The 15,388-nt window shown below is 37.4% G+C and overlaps 1 protein-coding gene across 1 annotated transcript in view; it reads right to left on the bottom strand.

Moving 5' to 3' along the window:
* The window catches only part of CFAP58 (cilia and flagella associated protein 58), a 119,891-nt gene that overhangs the window by 98,942 nt on the left and 5,561 nt on the right, over positions 1-15,388 (bottom strand). Inside the window, exons 2-7 of the mRNA XM_069098907.1 lie at positions 12,349-12,630; positions 10,141-10,289; positions 6,048-6,204; positions 5,190-5,384; positions 3,161-3,298; positions 406-565 (exon numbers count right to left, since the gene is read on the bottom strand). Coding sequence (XP_068955008.1) covers positions 406-565; positions 3,161-3,298; positions 5,190-5,384; positions 6,048-6,204; positions 10,141-10,289; positions 12,349-12,630 — 1,081 coding nt within the window. The remainder of the gene's footprint in view (positions 1-405; positions 566-3,160; positions 3,299-5,189; positions 5,385-6,047; positions 6,205-10,140; positions 10,290-12,348; positions 12,631-15,388) is intronic.

Below are 15,388 nucleotides of genomic sequence, written 5' to 3'. Positions count from 1 at the left end.
TTTACACACACACACACACACACACACACACACACACACACACACACATACACACACACAAACACCAAAAAACTAAACCAGAGCAGAAGACATGTGGAAGCACAAGATAATATTAGGCATGGGTGAACTGAGTTGTAACTCCAATGTCTAACACGACATTTACACAATGCCAAAAATTACCTGTTGAAAAGTAAACAAAACCAGTCAAACCAGCTATTTGATGTGATATCCAAAAAAGCTGTTCACTGACTTCAACTGTTGTTTGACTGGATTGAGTCACACTATGTTTGTTTGGGCTTTTTTTTTTAATGGGCTTTGCATAGAGCTCACCAGATACAATCAAAGTCATTAATCAAACTAATCAAATGTTTATGAAGATCAACAACAATGCTGCTTTCAGTCTACCTTTCTCTAATCCACCAATCTGATTTTTGAGGATTTCCTTGTTCTGTTCCATCTCTGCCTTCTGATCTTCAGCTTGGTGCAATTTTTTATGTATTATCTCTCTCATTTTGTTAAGTCTTCCAATGTCAAGTCGCATTTGATGGATTTCCTCCTCTTTAGCCTATATAATTAATGAGAGAGAAAGGACAATGACGTTTGGCAAACAAAGGACTCAGTGAAAAGAAATGATAAATTCTGAACCCAATAAAAGGAAGCACTCTTTTGACAATGCAAAAATAGTCTGTGGAATTAAATTTTTAAAGTAGTGTTTGGACTGAAAAGAGATTGGAAACCTATGTCCTGAATAGTATAGTAGGCAAGCTAATTAAAAAAAAAAACTGTGATCAAATCTTTTGCTTAAGAGTGAAATCTGATTGTTGGGTCAAGAAAGATTTGGCCACTGAAGCCATTATTATAACTGAGTTGTTTTGTGTACACTTGATAAATAATGATTCCATAACTGGTGTTGCATTGACTGCCATCAGTCATTTTGTAATTTTCACTAAGCTACTGAGAGTGCTCTCATATATAGCATTATTCTCTCCACTGTCCTAATGAAACGGTACAAGGCTCTAACTTTTTTTTTCAGACACACGAGGTCACAACAGTACCAAATACACCAAGAAGCAAAGTTTTATGCCACAGAAGTGCTGTTATTTTGGGGGTATGCATGAAAGATGAAATCCATATGGCAATGTCAGTAGATAATTCTGGATAGTAACAAATGTACCTAAAAAAGAATTCCTGGGGGCAGCTAGGTGGCGCAGTGAGTAGAGCACTGGCCCTGGAGTCAGGAGGACCTGAGTTCAAATGCAGCCTCAGACACTTGACACACTTACTAGTTGTGTGACTTTGGGCAAGTCACTTAACCCCAGTTGCCCTCCAAAAAGCAAAAAATTAAAAAAAAAATAATAAAAAATAAAAGAATTCCTGCCATAGCACCACATATTTGCCCATATGCTTCCAATTAAAGGCAGGGAGGCGCTGCCATTATTGCACCAATTTCCTTAAAATGTATTGAGATGAATTTTTTTCTCAGATTTCTGAGTCATCATTTCACAATATCTTCAATGCATACAATAATCCCTTAAATCACATAGAGCATAGATTGATTTTTTAAAATTAAAGTCAATGATAATTTTGGTGAGGGGGGAATTGTTAGAATTTTGCTGAATCACTTTTAAAAAATAACTGGAGACAACTGGGGAGGGTGTCATCAGACCACTTTAGGAATCACAGCTCTAGCAAATGGAGAGGCAGAAACATGGTTGTCCTTGTTGTCTTCTATGCAGAATCCCTATAGATTTGAGAACATACAAATGCACCTTTTTTGCTATGTGTCCCACAGTGTCAATAAAGGAGAATATTTGTATAGGCATTTTTACTCTAATGTCAATTACAGGCTCATATTCCTTTGCTTCTAAGCTGTTGTTTCTGATAGGGATGGGATCTGAACCCCTAAAAGGAAAAGACCATGTCTTTGGGATCTGGACCCTTAAAAGGTAAAGCCCCTGGATTTTCTCACATGGCCCAGGGTCCTAGGGGCACCCGGTTAATCCTTTCATTGTGGTCCCAAGCCCAAACCTCCAACTCTCTGTTACCACTAACCTAGCCCAGCTTTACCTCACAATCACCCGGCCACTTCCCACCTTTAATTCCTTCTAGACCCATCTCTGTTCCTATAATCTTCTGTATAAAAGATATATCTTGCCTCCATTAAAGTGCTCAGATTCCTTAAGAGGCTGGCCAATATGGCAGATTTTTAGAATCTCATCCACCCTGATGAGTATTCTAATAAACCTTGTCTTTGGCTGAAGAAGGTTTGGGTAGAATTCATTCGAGGCAGGACCTGTGTCACTATTCCAGGGTCTCTGCACCCCTAAACCTCAACATTTTCTTCACTGTTTGAACTAACAATGTGCCCAGAAAGAACATTTTTCAATCCCGACTACGCCTAGATGGTTTTGATGTTTATTTGCCTATAGGCAGAGGGTTGTATTAGATTACCTCAATTTCCCAGGCAGTTCTATGAATCATGTATTTCTTATTCCAAATTCTAACAAACTAGGATTATGAGTCTAGTGGTGTTCACTCTCAGAGGTAACAAGATAAATAAAAAGCTCTTCTCTTCAGTGTTTAAGTATCACCTGAACACAAGGCCACCATTTATAGTCTTTCAGTTAAGGGAGGGGTATGAACCAGAAACCCATTTTGAAAAATGAATGACACAGATGACAGTCATATAAATGGATTAACACAGCCTTGCAAATAAGTGCAAAATTCAAGCTGTTCGGCACTCTTCCCCACTTTGACTGCCCAAGAGAAGTAGCAAAATAACAACAATAATAATAATCAACATTCTTTACTAATTACTCAACAGGAATCATTTCTTGCTCTTGCAAGGGATAACCTGCAAGGCTGAATTAACAAGGCCAACACCTGACCTAGATTTTGAAAGGTCTTGAATAACCATGTGATTGATAATAAAGTTTACAATTTTAGATACAACCGTGGGAATTATCACAGTCTGCCCCAGGGCACAAAGTAATCACAGCAGGTGTTCACCTGCCTTTGATATATCAAGGCATTCAGTAAAGTGGGAGGGCAGTATTTCTAGAGAGAGGGATCAATGGTTTAAACTGAAAAGACAAATTCCATATTAACCAACAGGGAGGGAGAGAAGTCCTGTGTAACCAACATATCATGCTGTATTTACTTTCAGCTCCAACGTCTTCTGCTGGTTCTCCTGGCTTATCTGTTCACAAGCCAGGACATGTTGCTCATTCTCCTGTTGAAGCTTAGTGTTCCTCATCTGAAACTGTTCCAGTTCCTTTGCAGCTCGTTCATTTAGGATCTATGAGAGATGTGAAACAATCTAGTCAATATTTTTTAATCTCACTACAATATCTACATATGCACATAGACAGTACCACAAGCCTCCAAGAAGGAGAAGAGTAACCATAGATTTTCGTCTCTGTAGAAATTGCTAATGTACTTACAATACAATGACTGTTAAATGACTAGGGAGAATGACAATTTCTAATGAATAACACAGTGAGCATCCCCTTTTTTTTCCCCTGGAGCTCTGGGAAGTCTCACTCACAGGTGGTGGATAAATATTTTAATGCCTTTTTGTCATTTGGCAGGCATCACATACAGAACAATCACTATAATCATTGCAAATGAGCAGGAGATTCGAATGGATTTTATCAGCTGTGGGGCAGAAGAGCAGGACATCTCTGCAGGCAAATCCGACATTAATATGCCTAGAACATTTCCATAAATGGAACAGTTCACTGAGACCAGTACAAAGCCATTTTCCCATTTAATCCATCTTAAGTCAAAAATCTGGAACAGCAGCATGATGATTTATACCTTCTTGATTTCAGTAACAGCCAGCTTCCTTCCCCCTTACTAAAACTCTCCTGAACAAAGTTTTATAAAGATGAACCTATAGTGGGGAATCAGAAGATGGAAAGACTGGAAGGAGGAAGAAAAAGAGAAGCAAACTGTATGAAACTATTACTCTAGAATGCTGTCACCATCCTCATGAATCAGACTTGGGGGCTCTTCTGACAGGGGAAACTAAATCAAATTTTCAATTAATATAGAATAAACTAAAGTGCAGCCTTTCACTCTAAATGGAACTGGTATTTTACCTAAGCTATCTCTATCTTGGCTGAATAAGCTACTCTGTTTTTATCATGATTGCCAAATTCTGGGAAAAGTATGTCATTCTGCAGTCATGACGTTAATAGGTAATTTATTACCACATTAAGAAAGTTAAGGAATGACTTTCTAATTCAAATAATTTGCTCATCTTCCCCCTAGAGATTGTACTATGTAAAACATATACATAACTCTGGGCTTCATGTAGAATTAATAAAGAAACTGTCATAGGAATACGTGTTGCAATTTTTTGTAATGTCATAAGAGGAATGTGGCGTGGTTAAGCAATTCTTTGGAAACAGTGTCTCTGGCCAACAATACCTGGGAAAGTAATCTTCCTTGAGGTCTCACCATCAGAGAAGATGGATTACAACTACTAACATATTATCTTAAACAATTATAACATTTAAGCAAAAAAGTGTTAGAAACAGTCTATTGTTTAAAAAGAAAGACATACTCAGTATACTCTTTAGACTTAAACCTTAATAGTCAATCAATAGTCAATCTCCCCCTTTCTATGTGTGCCTTGTTTCTGTCTCTCTGTCTCTCTCTGTATGCAGGGCCTACTCATGGACAGATCTCACTCTGATTGTTCCATTTTCAACCAAAACTGGTTCATCCCTCCTTATGCAACCTGGTCTCCCCACCCTCCCAGCTCTCTGGGACTTGTCATATTAATGTTAACCTTAAAGTGGACAACAGATGAGCTTAGCCCATTGTGACTCAGAACTCCAGAGCTCAAGAGATACACCAGCCTCAGACTTTCCAGCAACACCAATTACAGGCGTCCACCATCACACCTGGAATTAATATAAATTTTTCAGAGTTAAAAGGGGAGGCATGAAAAACCATAAAAAGGAATAAAATCAAGGTGTCTTAACTCCCACTATTAGCTCTTTAAATAAATATAAAAATAATAAATATGAAAGGTAAATGGTTGTGTGATGTCTGCAATGCAGGAGGGAGGTCACATACTCTCCACCTTTCTAGAGGAAGATGGAAAATGCTAAAGCAGGTCACTCTGGAAGGCATTGCTTCTAGAGGCAGGAATACCTCTGCCCATGTGCATGCCATACCTTCTGCTCTTTGAGCTGCTGTTCCAGTTTTTGGATTTCCTCTTTACTCTTCTGCACAAGCTGCTGGAGTGTCTTTATTTCAGTCTGTTTTCCATCCATGTCACTCTGAACCTGTTTGAGCTCTTTCTCTAGTTTCTCCTTCTTCCGAGTTTCCCGGGAAGCCTCATTCTGACGAAGTTGGATTTCTTGTTGGAACTACAGTTACAGAAAGGGCACAATAGAAAGAAATGAAAATTTTTCGGTGCAGTTGGTAAGATTCAGTGCTTATTACCCTACTTAGGTGTGTCATTTTAAGGGGGATCACCTCAGAACAAGGGTTTTTCACTAGTTATCCCCTAGCCCTGATTTTTAAATCTTTAGAGGACAGGATTTCTGGTTTACTCTTCAATGTCCCAAATCCATGTCAATCAAGAACATGGTTTTTTCCTTGCCACCCAGGGAGAAATACTTCATAAAGACCACCAATTATAAGAAATACCACTTGGTCTACAGTATAAAAAATGTTCAGATTTATTCACCCATTTAAGTCCTTGAAACTGGAAGGACCAAAAGGAATTGCTTCCCCCAGCTTGGTAGGCAGCAGTTTATGGCCTAGTCTGATCAATCAGCCTTCTCAGGACAGAATTGCCAACAAGGCCTCCCTTCCAGGCAATATTCTCTACTGATGTAGTTCAGACAAGAGTAGAGAGTCAACAGCTCTCTGAAAGAACAGGTCATAGAAACACATAAAATATTTTTTGATATGAGATGATTAATTTGAGATGAGAAAGGGAGAAGAAATGAGTTTCAGAAGGAGCTACAGAAAAGAAAGTTTGGGACAGCCCTTTTTCTTCTTGGTGTTCAAGCTTGTCCCCAGACCTGAGAAATGGCTTGTTCTGCCTCATCTTTTGATTTCTCTGTTTCTTGATGCTGCTCAGTGATTAAAGCTAGGCTCTCTCGTAATTTCACAACTTCTGACAAGAGTTGGTCTCGTTCCTTTGTTATTTCTTCCTTGTATTTCAGTAAATCTCTGATGCTGGAAAAAAAATGAAACAAAACACAAACGAAATGGCAGTCTTCTCTCTGAGATTCTATCCCCTACTGAGCTCATTTTAATGTAAGCGACTGAATGTCAAGCATTGCTGATTAACCCATAGCAGCTGTCAAATTATACAATTTTTCTTTTCATTTTAAATATTCATTAGAGAGCTGTAGTCACAACTGATAAGCCTAAGACATAGTATAGAAATATTGTACACACCATTAGTTTTTACCCTGTTCATCCTTTAACAAAAGAAAAAGAGCAAAGGATTGTAACCCAGATAAAACATGCATAAAGACAAAATTTGACAAATATTGGTGATGTAACTGTTAAGAACATACAGTATTATAATCCTTCTGTCTGAAGAGTACACCAGTTTGTCTTTAAATAGTTTGTAATCCAGACACTATAGCTAGTTACTTCTATAAGACTTAGACTCTTTAGAACAGAAAACCTAAGCGTCCTAACACAGCCTTTGGATCAAAACTGATCCAGAGAAAACCAGATACTTCAAGGCTAGGATTGAAGAGAAAAACTTGCATTTCTGTCATTTGCTCATGGTAGACCCCAAATGGCTATCTAAACCAATTTGAGAGCCATATTTACTTACTATTACTCACAGCACCTTTTGAATACACAAATATATACTAATTTAAATTTACACATACACACAACTCAGAGTACTTTCAGAAACTCATAGAATCTATTAATTTTAGAGCTGGAAAGGACCAAAGCAGCCTATACCTGAAAGAGAATCCTCACTACAATATACATACAAAAAGCATTCTTTCTACTCTTTCTACACTTGGCTCTCTTCCACATACTTTACGATCTAGACAAACTAGCCTCCTCCCTGTTCCTCATAAACTTTATCTCCCATCACCCATACTTTTATGTTAGCTCTCTCTCATACCTGGCAAGCTCTCCTTTCTCACCTCTACCTAATCCTGGCTTCCTTCAATATTCAGCTCAAGATCTATCTTCCATAGGAGGCCATTCCCAGTCCTACCTAGCTGCTAGAGCTTTTTCCTCTAAGGTTGGTTACCTTTCATCTACTCTATGCATATTGAATGTACCTAATTATTTATATGTTGCCCGTTAAATGTAATCTTCTTGAGGGCAGGCACTATTTTTTTTTTTTAATTTTCAATGCTTAGCATAGTATCTGGCACATAGTGAATACTTAATACTTGAATGCTTAACCTATCCTTTTTTTTCCCAAAACTTCCATCCATTGCTACTGGTTATGCCCTCTGGGTCTAATCCTTTTTTCACTTGATAGTCTTTCATATATGTTAAGAGAGCTATCATGCTCACTCTGAGTTGCATAATTGAAGGATTCTCAATTTACAGTTGGGAGGGACCAAATAGGGATCAACTAATACAACCCTCTCATTTTGCAGAAGAACAACTGAGGTCAAGAGAGTTTAAGATCTATTCAGTGTCACACAGCTAATAAAACATTTAGAGGAGTCAATTGAATCCAGATCTACCTGGTTCCAAGTCCAACACTATTCACTAGGCCATGCTGCCTCTCTTGACTTCAGACTAGACAAATGATCCCCAAAACATCCCTTCAACTAATCTTCATATGGCATGCTTCACTATTGTGGCTGCTCTCCTCTGAATATTCTCTAGTTTTACCAACAGCCTTCCTAAACTGTCGTGCCCATGACTGAAGGCAACATTACAGAGGTAGACTGAGCAGGCAGATCCCAGCTGGACTCTCATTTCCTCATTTCTAGAAGCTATGCCTCTCTTTCTGCAGCCCAAAACTGTATTAGTTTTTTGTCTTCTATATCATACTGTTTATTTATATGTTGAATTTTCAGTCCACTAAAAACCCCCAGATCTTTTTCATAGATTAGGTTATTAACTACAAATCCCCCATCCAGAATTTAAACCCATCTTGGATTTAAATAAATTGACTTTAAATATCATACTTTACATTTATCCCTATTAAATTTCAACTCATCCAATCCAATATTCTAGTCCAGGGGAACCTACAGCCTTGAGCCCACATGTGGCCTTCTAGGTCCTCAGGTGGGACATTTTGACTGAGTCCCAGTTTTACAAAACAAATCCTTTTATTAAGAGGATTTGGTCATATGTAGCCTTGAGGCCAAAGGTTCCCTACCCCTGTCTGGTCTCTTATGGTATTTAAAAAGTTCAAGAGAAATAGTTTCTAGATAATTTAACCATTTTATTAACAAGGCTAGCATGATTATTAATAACAGGAGGTAATATGGACATTACTCTTAGACCAAAGACCCCTCATGGTGATGGGCTCACAGTTTTTATGTCCTTGGAAAAGTAGGTATTCCTGAAGGTGGCAATCAACTCTGATTGGTTAACAATGAGAGAATGAATATTCCAAAAAGAGGCTGGATATATTCCAATGAGGGTCTTGGGGGTACATGACTTAGACCACCCAAGTCTTGTTCAAAGAATCAATTTCCATATCACCTATCTGACAAAAGGGAAGATCCACATTGTCCCAAACCTGTCTGAGAAAACACAATGAGCAGAGATACACCCATTAGCCTAAATTTAGAATTTCTTTTCTTCTCTGATTAGCTCTCAGCCATCCTTGCTGGGTTAAGTCTTTGAGATTTCCCACCCTGACTGATTTCTGAAAGAGGAAGTAGAAAAGGGGGAAAACCTTGGTCCTAATTCAGTAATTAGTTATTAATATTAAAGAGAAATAATGATTCCTCTCACTCTCAAGATATTTTTTGATCCTAACGCTGTCACTCCAAAGGTTCCCTTTCCCTTCTTCTAAAGAGACAACCTTAGGCTAAACAACTTGCCTAAACACTCTGCTCTCTGAGACAAAATAACTTAAAACTGGACCAAGACTATTGGGATACTCTGTATGGGTGTATTTAGATTTAAATCAGATATCTTTGTGATCTTTGAGAGGTAAGTCAAGGATAATAAACACCCCTGCCCTCCTCCAAATATCCTTTGATGTCACTCCTTGAGCATGAGCCAGACTCTGCAGTCCTCGAGACTTCATATTACACTCTCATACACACTTTCTCTCTTCTTGAACTCTTGCCCACTACTTATTTGCCCTCTCAGAGTACACCAGCAACTCTTATCAGGTTACAGACTAATTATCCATTTGTTCTCTACTATCAGCCTCCCCTAGCCATCAGGGGCTTGTATTCAGAAGTGTATGGAAGGAGCTCTTTACCAATAGCATCATGATTGGTACCCTAACTGCACTACAGTGTCTCATCTATGACTCCATGAAGGTCTATTTCAGACTTCCCCGTTGTCTTCTACCTGTGGTGCCAGGGTCTCTAAAGAAAAAGCTTGGATTGACTCAGTAAGAACTCAAGATAAACTGTGGATTCTGTTTGTTGGCCAATGTTTAGCAAAGACAAAATAAATCTATCATATTTTTATTTCAAGCTCCTTGAGAGCAAGGAACAGTGTTTTCATTTTTCTCTATATCCCCAGAGCTTACACAGTGCCTGGCACATAGTAAGCACTAAATAAATGCTTGTTGATTTGACTGTTGAAATGTAGCAACCATCTAAGTACTCAATTAACACATTTTTAATGATTAATTTACTTAATGGAAAGCAAAATTTGTTTGGTAACTTGGATGAACTTGAATACTCACCAATACTGGGAAAAGAAACCAACCATTCCAAAGGAATTGTTAACTAATTATGTAAATCCACCAAGTGATTCAAATTTCCTAGAAGGGCAATAACCACAAGCCAGAGGATTGTGGTTACAAAGAATGAGAAGAACAATATAAAGAGTAAAGCATTTATGTTACCTAAAAAAACCAAACAACAACACAGAAATATGTTATGGAAGAAGTTAAGGAAATTGCTTTACAAATACAGAAAGTCAAGGTTTCTCTTTTAAGAAGATAATTTCTTCAAAATCAAAACACATCTAGTAACCTACTTGTTACTCTGGCCCAGTGATAATCCTGATCCTTGTTCTACTAGTTTACTCAGATTCACTATTTCCTCTTTCAGTGCCAGAATGGTTTCCTTTGCCTTCTGTTCTTTATCATAAGCGGAATCCACCATTTTCCAAGCCTTTTCTATTTCCTAGAGATACCATGGAACATATTAGTTAGAAGAGCCAAAGGAGGTCCTAAATGAAAATGCCTTTGTTTTTGTCATAACTAACAAAGTAACGTTAATTAACATTGCAAATAATAATACAGCTGTAAGTCTCCCAGAAGGAGGATTGGAAAACACACTGAAGTGGGGCCAATGAATTTCGAGGAACACTTTTAAGGAGAAATAATCTTCAACTTAAAACATTCATGAAGAAGTTTATTTCTCATTAACATGAGTAAGACTTAAATGTACAAGATCTGATAGAGAAATAATCAAGGATCTGAAAACAGGCTTCAAAAACTGAAAAAACAAAAGCTAATGGTTTTCTTGATTCAGACTAAATTTTTGACATTCTTTGCAGGTTCCAAATCAAAGGCCATGTTGTGTCCTCAATCCTGATCAGAACTTCATTATTCCAGTAACAGGAATTGTGTACAGAGAAAAGAAGAGTACAAAACACAGTACTAAATGTTAGCAAATTGCATAAAACAACTACATCAATTATTCCCCTTTCCTTAATTCCAGAATCCTAGGATTCCCACCAAATTTCTAAAGAGAATAACAAAATCAGAGCATGAGATTGTTAACACTACAAAATATACTATGAAATACTTGCATAAATAATTCGAAGTAAGTTTACATTATCTAAATAAGTTGATAGGGCATCCTAAGTTATATAATATTTCTGATTTTTATATTGCCATTTCATGTTCTTACTAATATGTTAATTTCATCACATGCACAAATATCTCTATCATAGTATAGATAAACACAGAGCCTGAGTGGAAGAAGAATCTATGGCAATACACTGCAAGGTGAGTTGGTACTCCCAAGCACACCTGGCCAATAGAATATGTGCACCTATTGTCTGAGGTGACCCAGAAAGACCCAGAAAGCTGCTGATGAAAATTTCCAGTAATTCACATAATGAACTAAGAGGGGAGAGGGGGAAGTTGTTTCTTCTTGTTTTAAGTAATAAAATTAGGGGGAAAGAATCTTTGAACTTAATTTAAATACATGTACAAGTTCCCTATTTATACTAGAGATAGAAGAATGAGGCTGTTCTGTTCTATCAGATAATTACAGCTCATAATTATGATGTTTTCTAAAAAACAAATTCTAGTCTATTGTATAATTACTTATTTCTATTGCATTCTGACATGCTTTCTATCTTAAAAGTTATGAAAAAAACTTTAAAATATTTAAACATTAAAAAACAGATAAGTTTTAAAACTTAAAGAAAAATATTTAAACGCAACAGTAGATAAGTTTCATCCAATTCAGCTATGACTAGTTTATTTTGTTAATGACAGGTTAGTGTTTTCTATTTCCTTAATTTACAAAGAAAATACTTTTTTTTAATCTTAAAACATTTCTATCTACAGGCAGGAAGGAAAGCAATGGGGAAAGTGAGAATGCTTAGTACCAAGAAAAATATAGTTTCTGAGAAAAAAAAAGGTATATCCTCCAAAGCAGAGTCAAGAAGCATAGTCCACATGATTCTGAATTTTAAGGGGATTTTGTGTATGGGAATAATGAGGATTTTTTTGCTGACCAAAATAAAGAACTAAAGAAAATAGATTAAAATTAATTTTTTTTTGCTTTTTAACCTCTTTGTCTAAGCAGATATCAAAGGCCTTTATTTGTAGATAACTATCTGACTTAAGGTTAGATATTCCCATGATGCTCCCTGGATCAGCATCCAAATGTAAGCTAAGGGGGTGAGGTCATTATTCTTTACCTACTTAACTCTACACCTAAAAAAAAAAGTGAAAATAATTCCCTCTTTTTGGAGGATTGTATGATAAATGAAAATGTCTAAAACTTCCCTTATTCTGACTAGACCAGGAAAATTCCCAGCCCTGTTGACAAAATAATAGAAAAAGATTTAATCACAAATCAGTTGTTATAGCTATATTTCTCCAATGTCTCAAGCTGAAATCTCTTGCTCAAAGCTGCTAAAAAAAAAAATAAAAGGATGATATTTTAAATTTATGAAGTGCTCACTGACTGCTTTCTCTTTCTTTCCTTTCCAAATCATTACCTTTTTGAGTGATGAAATGGTTGTCTGGTCATCCTGGGACAGCTTCAGGGCAGTGGCTACCTTAGCAGAATTAACAACAATCTCTGCATTTAGCTCTCTACATTTTGCCATCAGACGCTTTTCATTTTCGTAGGATTTCTTCATAACAACATGAAGCTTTTCATATTCCATCCTGAATCTCTCCAAACTTTTATCTCCTGAAAGTTCATTGATGACATCTTGGAACTCCTTTTCCAATTCTTCAAAAGCATTTTCTTCCAGCTGTGATTTTTCATATTTTTCCTATACAAAATTATAGGGATATGAAGTTAAAAACTGAGCTCAAAACTCACTGTAAACTAACCACCAAATCAGCAGCAGGGGGCAGGAGAGCAGGAGGTCGGAGAGAAAATTCAAACACAAAACCTCTTGTTCCAAAATCTAGCACTCTTTCCAAAGCATCACATAAAACTCTTGCTATTGACATAATATTTCAAAAATATTCCGTCATCAATACATTTGGGCATTACCAAAAGAAATAACTTTCACAAATAGATGTTCTGCAACTCATCAATAAGTTTCTTTCCAAAAATCTGGTTCTAAGTAATGTTTGAAATGCTAGAGGCATTTTCCACAACTGAAACAATGTTAATACATGTTGTTTAGCTTCTTACTGAAGTCTACAGAAGATTACAATTATAATTTATTTGTATAATATTGTGGAGGAAATGCATTCAGAGTTCCAACTGGAGACACAGAAAATATTCTTTCTGGAATCAGCATTGAGAATTGGAGAGAAAAGGTATAGGCACTCCGATGTCATGAGAAAAGGAAGAGGAGGAAGGAGGAGAAGGAAAATGTAGCCTCCAATTATTATTAATCCCAGACATACTTACTGGTCTGGATATGCTCCCCATCACCAACCATCTTTTTCTCCTAAAGGACCTGGGAACTGATCTGACTACTTCCAGTTCCACTGCCATATCACCTATTGCTGACTGTAAAGATTTCTCTCCTTTCTTAATTACACACAGCCCTTTTAAAGATTTTCCAATAATTTTCCTGCCAGTGAATACGGAACAACTATAAAAGGGGTTCAGAGTTTCTGTCCCCTTTCCAATTCAGACATCTAGGTAGCCCAGTACTGGACTTGGAGGCAGAAAAATCTGAGCTCATATCTTATTAGTTATGTGACTTTAGGCATATTGTTTAATCTCTTTTCAATCCTCAGTTTCCTTACCTGTAAAATGGAGGTGGTAATAGCACCTACATCACAGGATTATTGTGAGGATCAAATGAGTTAACAAATGAGTTTAAACACTACATGACTGCTAGCTAACATTATCTAAATTGCACAGAAATGCCAAATAATTTATCTTCCCAAGGCACAAGTCTGACCACTCACTTCTCTGCTCTAAAAGCCTCCAACAGCTCCCTATAGCCTCTTGTAAATAAAATACAGTACAAATTCCTCAGCCTAACATTTAAAGCCCTCAAAAATCTAACTTCATCATACCTTCCCAACATCATTTCCCACTACTCCCCTTCATAAACTTACTATAACATTAGCCTACTGACTTTCCCCCAAATTCAATACACCAATATCTATCACCATACATTAGAATGCCATCGCTCTTCATCCTGGTCTCTCAAAATCAACTTTGATAGGTGCTACCTCAGGTGTTGAGTGTTCTGCCCCACTTGGTTTTATGGTATGTGTCCTTGTATGCTCCTCCTCCCTCCCCACCCTAGTTAAAAGTAAGTTCCTTGAGAAAAGAATGTTTTTGTCTTTTTGTATCTGTGGGCAAGCACTATGCCTTTCACATGATAATATCTAACATCTATATAGCATTTATTATACATACCAGACGCTTTACAAATATTATCTCATTTTATCCTCAGAGCAATGCTGTGAGGTAGGTGCTAATGTTATTCCCGTTTTACAGATGAGGAAAATGAAGCAAAGAGTAGTTAAATGACATGCCTAGGATCACACAGACAAGTAAGCATAGGAGGCCAAATTTGTACTCGGGTCTTACTGACTCCAGACCCAGCACTCTATCTACACTGCACCACCCAGCACAATAATACCTAATTTTTTTTTTCAGTTTAAGTCTAATACCCAACACCCTTCCCCCATACTCTCCCATATATACACTCACTCCTTTTATTCACTTAGACTTTGTAGATAAATACAAAGTCATACATACGTATCAAGAGTGGATTGATCAACCAGATAATTATTAAGTTCCTATTCTCTTTCAGGAGAAGCAGCTGGGTGGCCAGTGGATAGAGTGCAGGGCCTAGAGTCAAGAAGACTCTTCTTCCTGAATGCAAATCTGGCCTTAGACACTAAATAGTTGTGTGATCCTGGGCAAGTCACAATCGTTTTTGTCTCAATTTTCTTATTTGTAAAATGAACTGGAGAAGGAAATGGCAAACCATGCCAGTATCTTTGCCAAGAAAATCCCAAATGGGGTCACAAAGAGTAAGACACAAAACAAAGTGAACAACATGAAACAAACAAACAACAAATTATTTTTCAGGGGCTGTGGCACACAGAATTAAGATTAAGATTTCTATCTGAGAGAAAAATCAGGCAATTAGGGATGGGGACAGAGGTGAGGGTTGCAATGGAAAAACAGACAAAGTGGCTTACTCTTCTAATGTAGGATAATGTTATAGAGGAGAAAAGTTTGTCGATCTCCCATGGTAACCCACATAAACTGAAGAACCAGGAATATGAACACAGTTCTTGTTTTGCTCTCTACTCTCTCCCAATTCCCTCCCAATCATAAAGCCCCCCACTCTGGACCAAACCCTGAGTAAAAAGTAAGCCTTATGTGGTGGCTAGGTGGCGCAGTGAATAGAGCACCAGCCCTGGAGTCAGGAGGACCTGAATTCAAATCCAGCCTCAGACACTTGACACAAAAAGGTAGCCGTGTGACTTTGGGCAAGTCACTTAACCCCAATTGCCCTCCAAAACTAGGAGGAAAGGAAAGGAAAGGAAAGGAAAGGAAAGGAAAGGAAAGGAAAGGAAAGGAAAGGAAAGGAAAGGATG

The sequence above is a fragment of the Petaurus breviceps genome, unplaced genomic scaffold, assembly GCF_028583685.1.
Source record: "Petaurus breviceps papuanus isolate PSGF00001 unplaced genomic scaffold, PetGlider_PUasm1.0 37, whole genome shotgun sequence".
Lineage (NCBI taxonomy): Eukaryota > Metazoa > Chordata > Mammalia > Diprotodontia > Petauridae > Petaurus > Petaurus breviceps.
This window is presented reverse-complemented; position numbering and strand designations above follow the sequence as displayed.